The following is a 14,415-nucleotide window of genomic DNA, read 5'->3' as shown; positions in this document are numbered from 1 at the left end:
TTCCAGGTCTGGCCACTAGGAGACGCTGCTGGGTCAGACCAGGGCCTGCTGGAAAGGATGACATCCCAGAAAGGGTCAACTGGAATGTGTCGCTTGAGATGTAGCTTGCTTCTGCCCAGTCTGGGATGGATGGCCTCTGGTCTCCGAGTTCTCCCTGTCGACACTGTTCAGCCCCCACCGAGGCTATAGACAGAGGACCTAAGTTGTCAGACCTGCCTCTCTACCCTCGGACCAGGCTTGAAAGTGGACCTAACTGGTGTCCTTAGAGCCCTGAGCCAGGGCTGAGTGGGACAGCAGCTGCTTGGATTCCAAGGCTTCACACCTGCATCCTCCACCTCCCTGGGGCTCCAGGACAAAGGTGCTTTGTGCTAATTGCTCTACCACCTCATCACTTAGTCCTCAGGACTGAGGCCTCCTGGGAGAGAGGTGTGTGGGAATAAGGGGTAGGCTGTACCCCACAATGGTCACCGAGCATGATACCTATGCTCTATAGGAAGGGGATGTCCCCAGAACCACTTCATTCTTTCCCCTTGTACCATCCTCTGGGTGTGCAAAGAAAAGAACAGTGCATGGACGGAAATACTTCTGCTTCGGCCACCAAAAATGTCTGGGGTTTGGGGGCGTTGGTATTGAGCGTGCGCGCGCAGACACACACACACACACACACACCCTGCCCCTAATACTAGCTTGCTGTGTAGTTCAAGTTGACTGGAGCCCTGGATTCTCCTGAGACAGTCTCCCAGTGTTGAGGCTATGGATGTAACTGCCTGTGCAATCCAGCTCTGGCCTCTCAGACTTTCAGCAAGACTTTCTACTTAGGTGGTAGCACATGAGGGCATGGATATAATCCCGGCACTGGGGAGGATGGGGAGAAGGATCGGTCCGGCTTGAGGCCAGCCTGGGTTAAAATATAAGTTTCATGGCAGCCAGGCCTTAGTGTTAAGACCCTGTTTTAAACAAAACAAAGCACAACATGGCATAAGAGAGAAGGCTTGGCCTTGGTAAAGGGCTTACCTGAGCTTGGGTCCTCAGCATGCGTGTAAAAAGCCCTAAGTTTACTGGTTTGCTTCCGTGACCCCATGGCAGGTGGGAAGAGATGGGGCTAGGAAACAGGAGGACCCTCAACCCCAAGCTTAAGGGGACTGAAAGCCTAGCCAATCAGCGAGCACCGGGTTCAATGAGAGCCCCTATCTCAAAAATAAGGTGGAGAGGGATAGAAGCAAGACCTCTGCCTCATGACAACTCGCACCGACACGTACACACAGAAAACCAAAACCAAAAACCTCCAAACAGAAACTTCTTAGTGGACTAGGCCACCCCTTCCCAGCACGGTGAGATTTCAAAGGTAAGCTTTGGCTAACCTGCGCGCACCGGAACGCACAAAGGGTTAACAAGAGTTGGCCCAGGGTGGAGAGGCGGAGACGAGTTTTCATTGGTGGAAAGTTATCCAGGGGTGTGGTCTAAGAGTCTCCACACCCCACCTCCTTTCCGTACCCCCCCCCTCCACTTTTGTACCTTTCTCGCCGGGACAGAGGAGTGGGCCGGGACCGGCCGGGCCAGACCAGACTGGACCCCAGGGGCGATGCGGCTGCTGCCCCTGCTGCGGACTGTCCTCTGGGCCGCGCTGCTCGGCTCGCGCCTGCGGGGGTGCTCCAGCCTCCGCCACCCTATCTACTGGAACTCCTCTAACCCCAGGTACCCCGGCCGAACAAGGCGAGCGCCGAGCTGGGGCCGCGCGCTCCCGAGCTGTGCGCGTGCCCGTGGCTCGCCTTTTGCTAGGCGCTGTCTGAGCCCTGCCCAGCCGCGCGCCGGGGCTCCTTTGTTTGAGTCGGCGGGGGAGGGGCGAGGCGTGCCCGGGGTCCCCCCGCCCGCACGTGTTGGGGGGGCGAACGGAGGACCCTAATCCTGAGGGTGGTCAGATGGAGTCTGAAAGAGGGGAGCTGAGGATGGCCTGGGCCCGTATTCCGGGCCCCGCCCCCCTTTTCTGGTGAGCCCATACCTCCGGCGGCCAGGAGTTGGGGCGGGCCACTGAGAGCCCGGGAGGAGTCTTTACCCTAATGAAAGAACGTGAGCTCCTCTCTGGTTCTGAGATCCTCTCGGCCCCTGATTTCGTTTGATATCTCTGCTTTCATCTTGATCTTATTTCTGTCCAATCCTGGCCCTGCCCTTCTAGCTGATTCACCTGTGGGTCAGTCGTTTGACCTTGCTAACCTCATTTATGTCATCTACGAAATGGGCTAATAATACCTAGTACCCTGGGAAGCGAGAGGACTGGCTGATGTCAGGCTTGTGAAAAGAAGTGCCGCTGTACGGATTTAAATGCTTATTTCTTCCTCTGTGCTGAGCTGGCTGCCTTTGAACCTTTTTTTTTTTTTTTTTTTTTTTTTTTTTTTTGTGCTGTTTGCATCCTGCTTCCCATTTCTCCCTGCCTCTCTGCCTTCCCCATCTGTTTTCCTTTCTGATTTTCTACTTAAGACAATCTGTGGCTCTGTTCATTTATTCACTAACATTCGATAAGCACATACTGTGTGTCAAGACCAGAGCTGAGCTGGTGGACACTACCAATAAGAGAGGCTGAGACACTGCCCGGCGGGAAGCCACAGACCCCCAGGAGGGCAGGCCTAAAGATAGTTATTCCAATACCAGTCCTGAGTGATAAGAGCTATTGTCCTGGACTCTGACTTCTTCTATCTCAGTTCCAGACCAGTGCCTCAGACCATGGCTCTTCAGTTTCTAGTTCATTCACCAAATCCACAAGTATTTACTGAGTTCTGGCCTTGTAGGGAGTGTTCTTCCACACCCAATGTAAGGAAGCATACAAAGACCCTATCTTCCATCAGTTTGCCTTCTAGTGGTCTGAGCTGGGCCCAGGAATCCCTCTAATCAGGAGTTCCAACAGCAGGTGCTTCCTTGGCTAGCCACTGAAGGCCGTTTAGAGGCCTTTCCTGAATCATGCTTTTACTGTGTGAATGGTGTTGGGTGAACTCAGTATTTGGTACTGTGGGGGTGGCCTGTCCCAGCCCTTCTCACCTGTAGTGACTCCCCAGGTTGCTTGTTTGAAGTGAGGAAGAGGATCTTGATTGTGTGGAGGGCTGTCTTTTGTAGCTGGACTGTGTGAGGTGGCATGTGGGGCTCACAGCCTCCTCTAGCACCTTCATTCACTCTTGTGCACATGCCCACATACACATACATGCATAACTTAAAAAAAAAAAAAAAGATAAAATGAATCAAGACTGAGGTGAGCCATGAGGATCATGAGTTCAAGGCGAGCCTGGGCCACAAGATGAGATCCTCCCTAAAAAGAGAAGAAGCGTCCTTACTCATTCTTTTTACCACGCCTTTCTTTTCGCTGTGGGGTGGGGAGAGTCTTCTTCTCGCTGTGTATGGTACAGGAGACCCTAACAGCTCCAACTTCATCTCTACCTCATCTGTGGGCATGTATCTGTTCCCTCTCGGGCTCAGCCCGCTGGCAGCATTCATGCCCTCAGTACTTACCACACACTGATGGTAGGCCAGGCCTCATCTGGAGCAAAGGGCTGGAGAAAAGGTGTCCTGAAAGCTGGTATGATGGTGATCTCCCCCCAGTAAGCAAGCCTTGTGGGCTTGGCATGGCAGCCTTGGCCTCTCTAAAGCTGACTTGATCATCACCTTTACTACTTCAACACCATCTCTCAAGGAGGTATTCAGTCTGGGAACTGGCACAGGCATGTAATCTCAGCTACTTGGAAAGCTAGGGCAGGAGGATCATAGGTTCAAGGCCTGCCTGAACTATATAAGTTCAAGGCCAGCCTGGGCAACTTAGCAAAGACCCTGTTTCAAAAGAAAAAGTGAAGAGTCTCATCATGGCTCAGTAACAGAGCATTTAGTTAGCATGCCAGCCTTCGATTCTAAGGGGGTTGAAAAGGGGTGGCCTTCCTAAGCTATTACATCTCTAATGGGTGTGAGAGAGGTGGGCTCAGATCCCATTTCTGTTCTAGTTGTGCTGTGCTATAACCCATCAGCTCTCACTCCCTTGTGCCCACAGGCTGCTTCGTGGGGATGCTGTGGTGGAGCTGAGCCTCAATGATTACCTAGACATCTTCTGCCCACACTATGAAAGACCAGGGCCCCCAGAGGGCCCTGAAACCTTCACTTTATACATGGTGGACTGGTCAGGCTACGAGGCCTGCAAGGTAGAGGGGGCAAATGCCTTCCAGCGCTGGAAGTGCTCACTGCCTTTTGCCCCTTTTGCCCCTGTGCGATTCTCAGAAAAGATTCAGCACTTCACACCCTTCCCCCTGGGCTTCGAGTTCTTGCCTGGAGAGACTTATTACTACATCTGTGAGTGAGAAGGGCTTACTGCATGCCTTCTGGGGAAAGTGGGGAGAGGAGTGGGTGCTTTGCCTTTTTGTGGTGTCAAAAGCAGAAACCTCTGTAGTAAGGAGAAAGGAAAGGCTGTGGGAAAGGGAGCTGTGGTTAGTGCTTAAGATGTTGGGTTGGGCCTGGGACAAGGTAAGGGAGCAGTTTGAGTCTGCACAGAGGAGGAGAGAATATGGAAGCCAGGACTGGGGGTGCTGAGAGGCATGGATGGGCTGGCACTCGGTGTGCTTCCCAAATGAAGAGAATCCAAGAGGGCCTACACTAGCCTAAGGACGGAATGGTTTTCTGCACTGACTTCTTCCTCCCAATTTCCCATCAGCGGTGCCAGCTCCGGAGAGTTCTGGCCGATGCTTGAGGCTGCAGGTGTCTGTCTGCTGCAAGGAGAGCAGTAAGTGGTCCAGGCTGTGAAAGGCCTTCTAGCCAGTTGGGAAAGGAGAAGAGTGCTGGGGGGCAGGGGGAACAGGAACATCAGACATGAGGGTCCTGACAGAGCCTCAGGCTGCAGACTCTTCTCCCATGTCATGCCTATGGGAACTCCCACCTTTTTAAAAGCTGGGCATAGAGAATGGGGTCCCCAAGAGGCAAGGCCCTTCAAAGCCTTAATGTCAATTGACTGGAAAGACTTGGAAGTTGGGGTTTGAGAAGGATGGAGGTGATCATGGAAGGCAGTGGCTGCTTTGGGAGATGCTAGAGAGTGAAATCAGAATGGAAAAGGCAGGGAGGGAGCTGCTGAGGAAGCAGGCAGAGCCAGCAGTTCCACCTCTTCTGCCTCACAGGGTCGGAGTCAGCCCATCCTGTTGGGAGCCCTGGAGAAAGTGGCACGTCTGGGTGGCGAGGAGGACATGCCCCCAGCCCCTTGTCTCTCTTGCTGCTGCTGCTGCTCCCAATACTTCGTCTTTTGCGAGTTCTGTGAGCCAAGTCACCCCAAGAAACCAGAGCCCTCCCCAAGATCCTTTGTGGAAGGGGTTTCTGCCACCGTACCCGAGATGCCAGGCAGACATGAGAAAGCTTTTATGTGCGAAGTCAGAGGACCTGAGGTGACTCTTGTAGGTGACTGCCCTTCTCACCACAGGCTGAAGAGGAACTTCAGGGTTGCTTCAGACAGGCCAGGGCTCTCTGAAGCACGGCTGCTTTGATGGTTCGTCCCCTGGAAGACTGGGACTTGAGCTGCTGAGGGGCAAAGCCAAAGACCTGGGAACAGGTGGGTTCCTGGCCAAGAGCAAAGGAGAAGCCATGCCATCTGTGCCCTCTCAGCCTCTTCCCAGGGGCAAGAGTTGCCCTTTCAGGTGCTGCTCATTTGTCTTCTGTGAAGACGGACTTGCCATGAGGTTATATTTCATGCTGGTTTGTATTTTTTTATAAGTGTTTGGACCAAAACTTCAATAAATCACCCATTCTAGTGGGGAGTGGTGGCTCACACCTGTAATCCCAGCACTGGGGGGTGGGTTGGGGTTGGGGGCAGTGAGCAGGAAGTCAGCATGTGTATGGGCAACCTGTCTGAAAAATAAATAAATAAAACAAGGAGGCCAGTGAAAAGGCTCAGCAGGTGAAAGTACTTGTCATGAAGCCTTGGTCCCTAGAACCTACGTGGTGGAAAGAGAGAGCACACTCTTGAAAGTTGTTCTTTGAACATGCCATGTGGCATGTCGATGACTATGCCACACAAGTGCCAACACACACACAAAAATAATAAACCTACATTAAAAACCACCCATCTTTGTGTTACCCTCCTTTGTGGCTTCTTCCCTGACACCTAAACTCACTGGGCTCTCAGCTTGGTTTGGCCTGACCTCCATGCCAGCTGTGCCCAGGCCATCCACTGCCAGCCATCAGTGGGCATCCTTCTGGGCAGGTTGGGATAAGTGCCAGCAGCAGCTGTGGGGCTTGGCACCTTCTCCCACTCCCCAGCCATCTTCCTGTGCTGGGTGGCAGATGCTGTCCACAATCCACTTTGGCAGTGCCTACCCCAGGTTCTGGGGTAAAACCCAGGGGAAACAGAAAAGCATCGAGCTTTGAGTTCCTCCCCGTTCCCAAGGGCACTCTGGGCGGTGCCTGGCCTAGAACTGGGAAGGTGGGGTCAGATCAAAGCCTTCTTCCCCAGCGGCCTCTTTGTTCTGAGCTTTTATAAGGAGAAGGGGGTGGGGTTCAGGAGGGAGGGTTCCTTCACTCTTAGTCCAATACTGTCCTTTCCTCTCTCAAATAAGATTGACATTCCCCTAACCCCACCAGCTCTCTCGTTCTTAACTTTGCCCTGGGTGGAGGTAGGGGAGGGAACACCCCTCCCCCCGTGGCTGTGCTCTGCCCTCCCTGTTGCCCCTGTAGGCTCCTCTGGCTAGGTGCCGGCCTGCCTGGCCTGGAGCCAGCGATCAATAAGTGGACGTTGTGTTGATTAGCCCGACCCTGCTGTGACAGCGAAGAGAGGCAGCAGCGTGTGAACATTATCGGGTGGGGGGTTGGGGGGCAGGCAGCAGGATGCTGGGGATTGCGAAGCCTTCCCTATCTTGCACACCTAGTCAGACCTTTCTCCAAAGGAATGGACCTGTCTATCACACGACTTTGGCCCTCACAGTTCTTGGTAATTCTGTGGCTCTAGCTAAGGCCCAGGGTTAAGGACAGTAGAAGAGTAGGTTCTTACTTAATAATCTTTATTCAAGGCCACTTTCAGAAAATGGTGCGATACTGGTGATGTGTTGGGGTCCTGACCCTAAACTTTGATCTTTAGCGATTAAAGATGTTTATGTGCAGAAGTGAAAGCCAGCTAAGAACTGTGGGAGGAGCTGAGTCTTTCCATACAGCGTACAGCGTTGGAGTTCCATCGCTGCCATCTTCCTGGAGGGCGTCTCTTTGTTGCCATGGAAACCAGAGATACAGTTACTATCGTCCCTTATCAGAGAAATCATAAGCAGGGCAATTCCGGGGCAACTGTTTAGCAGCTTGTACCCTGGATTCAGAAATATGAGGTCTCACCCAACTCCCGGCGGCCCCACACACCTCTTCGTGGACCCAGCAGGAGCTCTGGCTGGCAGCGCCAGTCCCCTGTGCAAAAGGGACTGGAGACCTAGCTGGCTTTTCTCGAGTTCAGACATGTGGCCTCGGTTTCAGACTGCGCTCCACACAGACTTCGGGCATTTGCAAACAGCCCAGGCGTTTGCAGGTGCCAGGGCAGATACTGGGGTGGGCACAGAGCTAGACTTAGGGGGTGCAAACTAGCGCTCTCAGGCTGTAGGTCTTTAGGCCACCCCGTCTTTTCTGTTTCCTTCCTCAGAGTGTGGCTCCTGCGCTATGGCAGCTGCGGACCCAGGAAGAAAGCTCTGATGAAGTCTGCTGTTAGGAACAATACAGGCTGTAGGCTCTGGGCGGCCCTCCCATACCTGGCCCTACCCACGAGAAGCCTTCGCAGCATTTTCAGGGGCACAGTTCCAAGAGGTTAGACAGGCCTTCAAGTTTTGGGGTGTAACCCATCTCCCCTAAATTCAGCCGTGCTAGACAGCTGAGGGTAGGGCCCTCAGTTCACTAGGCCAACCCTAGTCTTTGCAGTACAGATGCTAAAACTTAACCTTTTTCTGTTTCCCTGGCTCGAGAGTCTTTTGCCTGGATTCTGCTCCACACTTACCCGTTGTCTCCATGATTCTCTCTCACTCACTCCCTTCCTCCCTCTCTTTTCTTCTTGCTTTGCCATATTCCCTTTTCCATTCCTTCATCCAGCTCTCTGTGGGCTGAGCTGACACTTTTTTTAGTTAGCCACCTTAGCTGGGGTCGTCGGGGGATCCCTAGCAGTGACGCAGTTGAAGGTGTGCACTCGGGCTTCCGAACAGCCAATAGAATACCCGAACCTGGGGCATGAGGTCATCAGTGGCAGTCTGCATTGGTTCAGGCCTGGGAACGAAGGTCCCCATAGCAACCGACGGTGCGTCCAAGCATAACCTTGAGAGTGGTCACTGCCCCAGCTGCTGGGACCCGCCTACTGTAGCTGCTTTAAGAAGGCCTGGGGGAATAGGATGAGGAAGCTAGAGAGCACAGCGTCCCAAGTTCAGTAGCCTTCACCCAACCAAACTCTTGTAGTACTCAAAGTTCTCACTCGAAGCAAAGGTCAGTGTCACTTAACCCACAAAGTTTAGGTGGAGATTGTTTGCATCAGCCTGGTGCCTGGTGTGCAGAGCTACTGTCAGGGGAATGTCAAGTCTGAGATCCTTGTGTTCATCTGCATATCGTCTGCATCTCATTTGCATTCTGTTCATTTAAGGTCAAATTGGGCAGACATCTCTACCTCCCTATCTCTGTCACTTGTCTGTATGTGCAATCTATCCCTTGGTAGCTTTGTATTCCTTCGCTGTCCAATTCCAAGCTCTGCACCCCTCCTCCCACTCTCCATAGTCTCCTGGGGGGTGGGAAGTGGCAGAGACTAGCTAAAGGAGAAAAAATAAGGAGCCTGCCTTGCCTCTAGATGTTGGTGACAGATGGGGAGTGCTGGTCTGTACTGCCTGGAAACTAAACTGGCAAAGCCGGGAGGGGGGGGGTGCCCCAGCTGGGTTGAAGGTCTCCAGGGCCAAATCACCCACATGCCTGGTGGGATGCTGGGTTCTAGCAAGGAGCAGGCTTGCCCACCTGTCTGGTGCCAGGGCAGCTTCCTTCCCTCCAATTAAAGACTAATGAGGTGTCATTTAACCCTTACATGCCTGCTAGCTATCATATATGTGGAACTGAAATTCATGGTCTCACACTGATTTAAAAAAAAAAAAAAAAAAAAAAAGGAAGGAAGGAAGGAAGAAAGCAAGGCTCTGAGGAAACCCAGGCAGTGAGGTCAGGGCACCTGGGCACAGCAGAGGAGGGTAAGCTGCATAAGTGCCATGGACAGGTTTTGTGCTATCCTTGTGACACTCAAGGGATTCTAGGAACGGTGGCACTGTCCAAATGCATTTCCCCCTCATGAATTCACAATTATTTATTTATTAAACACCTCTGCTAAGCCCGGTGTGGTGACCCACACCTTTAATCCCAGCACTCTGGAGGCAGAGGCAGGCAGATCTCTGAGTTTGAGGCCAACCTGCTCTACAAAGTGAGTCCAGGGCAGCCAGCGCTACACAGAGAAACCTTGTCTTAAAAAAAATGAGTCAAAACAAAAAGAAAGAAAGAAAGAAAGAAAGAAAGAAAGAAAGAAAGAAAGAAAGAAGGAAGGAAGGAAGGAAGGAAGGAAGGAAGGAAGGAAGGAAGAAAGGAAATCTTCAGAGACAGACCAGCCATTAAATAAGTATAATTCAAAGTGCAAGCATTTGTATGGACCTACATACAGATGACTGGGAACTAAAAAAAGGCTAGAGGAGAATGGGCTCTAAGAAAGGGCCTTGGTTGAGAAGAACAAAATTTATGGCAGGGAGATGTATAAAATTAATGACATTTGTGTGTTTTGACATAGTAAAGGTCCATATTGAGATACACTTTATGGATTGTTGGTATATGCCTTAACAGTATGATTTCTCTCCATGAAAGTATGGGAGCACATGTGTGCATGTGTGTGTGTGTGTGTAAGTGAGTGAGAAAGAGAAAGCTGGATCTCTCTATCTCAATCTGTTCTTCTGAACACATATTGTGGTTTTATTACAGATCAATGTTTGCTGTGAAGCTCTTGTGCAGATTGGCCTGAACCTGCCCAGCCCAGGGGAAAGAAAGGAGAACGCATGTTGGCTCCATGGGAAAAGGTGGTCAGACATTGTCTTCACATCAGAGGGCCAGAAACTTAGCTCCTAAAGCAGCAGCAGTCTGGCCAAGGGAGACAAGGGCTGGTCCCCAGGCTGTAGGGCACTCCTAGGCATGGTAGACCACTGTGCTTCTGACTTCCCAAGTGACACAGGTGTTATATCCACCAAGAGCCCAAATCCCCCCCCACCCCCACCCCATCAGTTCTTCTGTGTAAAAGAACAGGCCAGCTCAGACCTGTCTGCTGGCTTTCTCCCTGGGGAGCTGATCCTTTCCAGGGGACAGGAGAGGGCTGGAGAATGCTATGGCTTGCTGAGAAATTGCCAGGTGCTCCACCCTGACTCTATGAGGCTCTCTACAGCCCGGATTCTCCCCACCCACTCTGGTCTTTGCCCAGGCATAAACTTCATTGCCAGGGATGCCCTTAATTGTTGGGCAGAGGGTGGGGCCAGAGCCCCGACAGTGAAGATGGGGTCAGCATAGTGACACCTTGCTCAAAGACCTTTCCACCAGGTCTATCTGTCTCCTCGCAGCCACTTTCTAGAAATCAAAACTTTGGTGAGAATCAGATCTAGGAGTTTGAGATTAAGAAGTGGCCATAGGGTCTAAGAAGGTAAAGAGGCCCTTCCCTCCCAGTCTGAAGAAAAGAAATTTCTTATTAGACACGATGTGGTCCTGACTGCCTTTGAACCACAGAGACCTACCTGCCTCTGCCTCCTGAATGCTGGGGTTAAAGGTGTGCACCACCATACTGGGCTAAGACTCCTTTTTCTTTTTTAAATGTGAATCCCCTGTCCTTCAGTCTATTAAATCTTTTCCTACCCTCCAAGCCCTAGGCCATCTTTCTCTCTGTGATGGTTGTCAGGCAAGCTTTAAAATCAGAGGCAGCAGGAGTAAAGGCATTCTTTCTGGGCAGGTCTAGGTGGGCAGAGCAAGGAGGCAACTCCTTAATAACATTTCTGATGAAGCCTCCATTACTCAAGCATCTCTGGAGCCCTAAGCGCCGTACTAAGTGCTTCACAGAGATGTGGATCTTGATCTTTGGAACAAGCAACTTCTCAAGTAGGGAGGGTATTTCTAGCCCCACTGGAGAGATGAGAAGAGCAGTCCAGGAGAAGCTAAGCGACAGGCAAGCCACTGAGTTGATGCAGACACTGTACATGCCGCCTCCTTCCCGGCGTTTCTTCAAGGACCACCAAAAGTGCATACACCTCTAATGTAACACCCCAGAGATGTTACCTGCTACAGTGGCCCCGGCTTTCTAGACCCAGTAGAGGGATCAAGGCATGGGTACTCTTTGACCCCATCACCAAAGCTATGAATCTTAATTTTCTGTGTCCTAGACAAAATCAGGGGGTGGGGGGAGAGCTATGTTCCCTGACATAAGTCATATTATCTTATCCAATGTGTCAGTTATATGTTTGGCTCCAGGTCACCTCAGGTAGTCCAGCATACAACAGGGCCATGTGGACACACACTGAGAAATCAGAGAAATGCACACATCTGGACCCACTCATGGTACCCAGGTGTCTATGGTACTTACACAGCAGAACACTCATGACCCTGTGAAAGGTGCAGAAGCTGTGAATATTTCATGTCAGGAGCTGGTGGCTGCCGTTCCTGTTCACATCATGCCTAAGCCTCCCTCTCTCAGGCTCCTTGTTTATTTGTTTAATGAATTATTTATCCAGCCCCCTCCCCTTGCAGCCATCCCTTCCCCCAGGCCCTAGCCTCTATGATTTATTGAACTAAGCTCAGCTCTGTAGTTGCTACCCTATGTCCTGGGAGCTGCCTTGGGCTACACAGCCTAGATGCTCCCTGTGCCTCAGACCTGTTCAACTTCCTGATTCCTTGGACCCTACGAGCTGGGAGAACATGGCACTGTGTCTGAATTTTCAAAGTCTGAGGTCAATGTTCCTAAAGAGATCATGGTAGCCAGCCCTGGGGCCAATGGGCCTGGGACCCAGAGAGACGAAACTCCAGTTTGCCAGACAGCAGGTTAGAGTGAAGCCAGGTTAGAGTGAAGTGTTTCTGAATTTCACACTGAAGTGTGTGACCTACTGTGGGAGTTGAAACAAGGAACCGATTTTATAAGTCAAGGCAGCTTATCATCATTGTTATTACTTTGAGGCAGAGCCTCACTTAGCCTAGGCTGGCCTCAAACTGATTTTGTAGCCGAAGATGATCTTGACCTTGTGATTCTCCTTGCCTCAGCCTCCCCCTTATAGGCACACTATATCTGACATTTTTAAAAATTTAGGCCAGGTGGTGTTGACACATGCCTTTAATTCCAGCATTTGGAAGGCAGAGGCAGTAAGTTCAAGGGCAGCCTGGTGTACATGGGGAATTCTAGGACAATCAGGACTACATAGTGAAACTCTGTCTCAATCAAACAAACAAAACAAAAACATCTTATAATTTTTTTATGTGTATGAGTGTTTTGTCTGCATGTATGTCTATGCACCATGTGCATGCCTGGTGCCTGAAGAGGTCAGAGGGGGTAGGATCCCATGGAACTGGAATTACAGGTAGTTGGAAGCTGCCATATAGGTGCTGGGAATCGAATCCAGGTCATTTGCTCAGTTCTTACCTACTGAGCCCTCTTCTTCAGTCCCCAAGCACACTTTTAAAGGGGACAACTGTGAGGACATATCTTCTGTATCAAGGAGAAATAATCACTTTTTGAAACCTCCTGCTCTGTCCCCTGTCTACATAGCAGTATTGTAGATAACGTGTGCACGTGAATGCTGGCTGGCAGAGCCAGAGAGATAACCTGGCCCCACTGCAGGCCAGTCAAGAGTGATTGGAGTCACAGATATATATACAAAGGCCTACTCAACGTGGATGGAGGACTTCTCCCCTAACCCAGATGCCCCAGAGCAGGTCCCAGGCATGGACAGCAGCTCAGAGCTCATCCACAGAGACCTAATCCTTCCAGAATGCCAGTCCCAGCCAAGCATGGTGACACACCTTTAATCCCAGCACTGGAGCCAGAGGCAGGTGTTTGAGGGCAGCCTTGTCTATATAGTGAGTTCTAGGACATCCAAGGATACGTAGAGAGACCCTGTCTTCAATAAATAAAAAAAATTAGTTGATAAACAAATACATAGATCCTAGTCCCTTTGAGTCTTTTGAGGCACTGTAGCTGGAGGTGCATATTCTGTGTATTCTGTAGACAGAGCTGCCACAGACAGCTGGGAGTTTGTACTTGGTACAATAAAGTAACAACAAAGGGCAAGAAGAGTCTGATATTATCTCACACTCCCTTACTAGGATGGGGAGACACAGAAGCCTATTTCCCACCCTAGGAAGCTGCAGCTTTGTTTTTATACAAAGCACCACTTGCCAAGAGTGCACTCTAGAGACAGAATGTGCCTAAAGGGTGCTTTCTGTTTCCCACACAAAGGCCCATATCAGCCAGGCAGCAGCCCCGTGGACAGAAGCCTGGATACCAGAGGACCAGATGCCACTGACACGGGAACCACAAAGTGTTGAAAGTCAGAGTGGGGCCAGAGAAAAGAAAGATGGCCTTAAACCCAGGCTTAAACAGAGAGGTTCAAGGGAAAAAGCTCCTTTTTTTACTATTTATTTTTAATTCTCTGTGTGTGTCTCTGTCTGTCTCTCTCTGTGTATGTGGGTATATGCGCATATGAGTGCAGGTGCCTTCTGAGTCCAGGAGAGGATATCAGGTCCACTGAAGGTGGAGTTACAGGCAGTTGTAAACCATCTGATGTAGGTACTAGGAATCAAACCTGGGTCTTCTAGAAGAGTAGCAAGTATTTTTAACCTCTGAGACACTTCTCTCACTATGAATCTCTAGAATTATTACAGGGAGAAGGAGGTGCTACAATCTAAACAGAAATATCTGGGCCCAAATTACACAAATATAAAATAAAATAAAATAAATAAAAGCCAGTTTTGTTGTTTATTTTTACAGTAATGGGGGTTGAACCCAGGGTCTCATATAAATGCTCTACCAATTAAGTAATTCCCAATTTGGAACTCAGATTCTAGAAACAGGAATCTAAAGTTTAAAATAAATGGAATTCAAAGTTCTGGACCAATCCAGCCAGCCTGTACTCACTATTCATAGGGGCAGTCTCTCTGGCTACTCTGCCCTACAGAGAAGCTTGCTTCTGTGGAGCAAAGGCATGGCATGGCACAGAGGGGCTGGGGCTGGAGCTTGTGGTCCCCAGAGTAGGCAGGTTAGCATTATTTGGGTGAACCAGATCTCTCTGGGAATGGTGAGAGCTGTTTGCAAAGTCCCTCACTCCCATCCCAAGGGGCCTCATTTATTTTCTGGTTCCCAAGAAGAGAGAAGATATCTCCTAGGACTGGAGAGGAGCCCCGAGAGGTGCACCC

At 50.7% G+C, this 14,415-nt stretch overlaps 1 protein-coding gene across 1 annotated transcript; it reads left to right on the top strand.

The window, feature by feature from the left end:
- Window positions 1-1,522: 1,522 nt before the first annotated feature.
- On the top strand, window positions 1,523-6,069 carry Efna4 (ephrin A4). Its single transcript, XM_055620742.1, has 4 exons — window positions 1,523-1,695; window positions 4,025-4,320; window positions 4,679-4,747; window positions 5,136-6,069. The coding sequence occupies exons 1-4, from the start codon at window positions 1,583-1,585 to the stop codon at window positions 5,270-5,272; spliced, it is 615 nt and encodes a 204-aa protein (XP_055476717.1). The 5' UTR covers window positions 1,523-1,582; the 3' UTR covers window positions 5,273-6,069.
- The last annotated feature ends 8,346 nt before the right edge of the window (window positions 6,070-14,415 follow it).

This window comes from Psammomys obesus, unplaced genomic scaffold (assembly GCF_907164565.1).
Source record: "Psammomys obesus unplaced genomic scaffold, mPsaObe1.curated_primary_1811, whole genome shotgun sequence".
In the NCBI taxonomy this organism is placed as follows: Eukaryota; Metazoa; Chordata; class Mammalia; order Rodentia; family Muridae; genus Psammomys; species Psammomys obesus.
This window is presented reverse-complemented; position numbering and strand designations above follow the sequence as displayed.

Excerpts from the sequence above, each read along its gene's own strand:
- Efna4 (XM_055620742.1), top strand. The coding sequence starts at position 1,583 with ATGCGGCTGCTGCCCCTGCTGCGGACTGTCCTCTGGGCCGCGCTGCTC. Across the intron at positions 4,321-4,678 it reads AGAGACTTATTACTACATCT|CGGTGCCAGCTCCGGAGAGT; the intron begins GTGAGTGAGAAG and ends ATTTCCCATCAG. Across the intron at positions 4,748-5,135 it reads TGTCTGCTGCAAGGAGAGCA|GGTCGGAGTCAGCCCATCCT; the intron begins GTAAGTGGTCCA and ends TCTGCCTCACAG.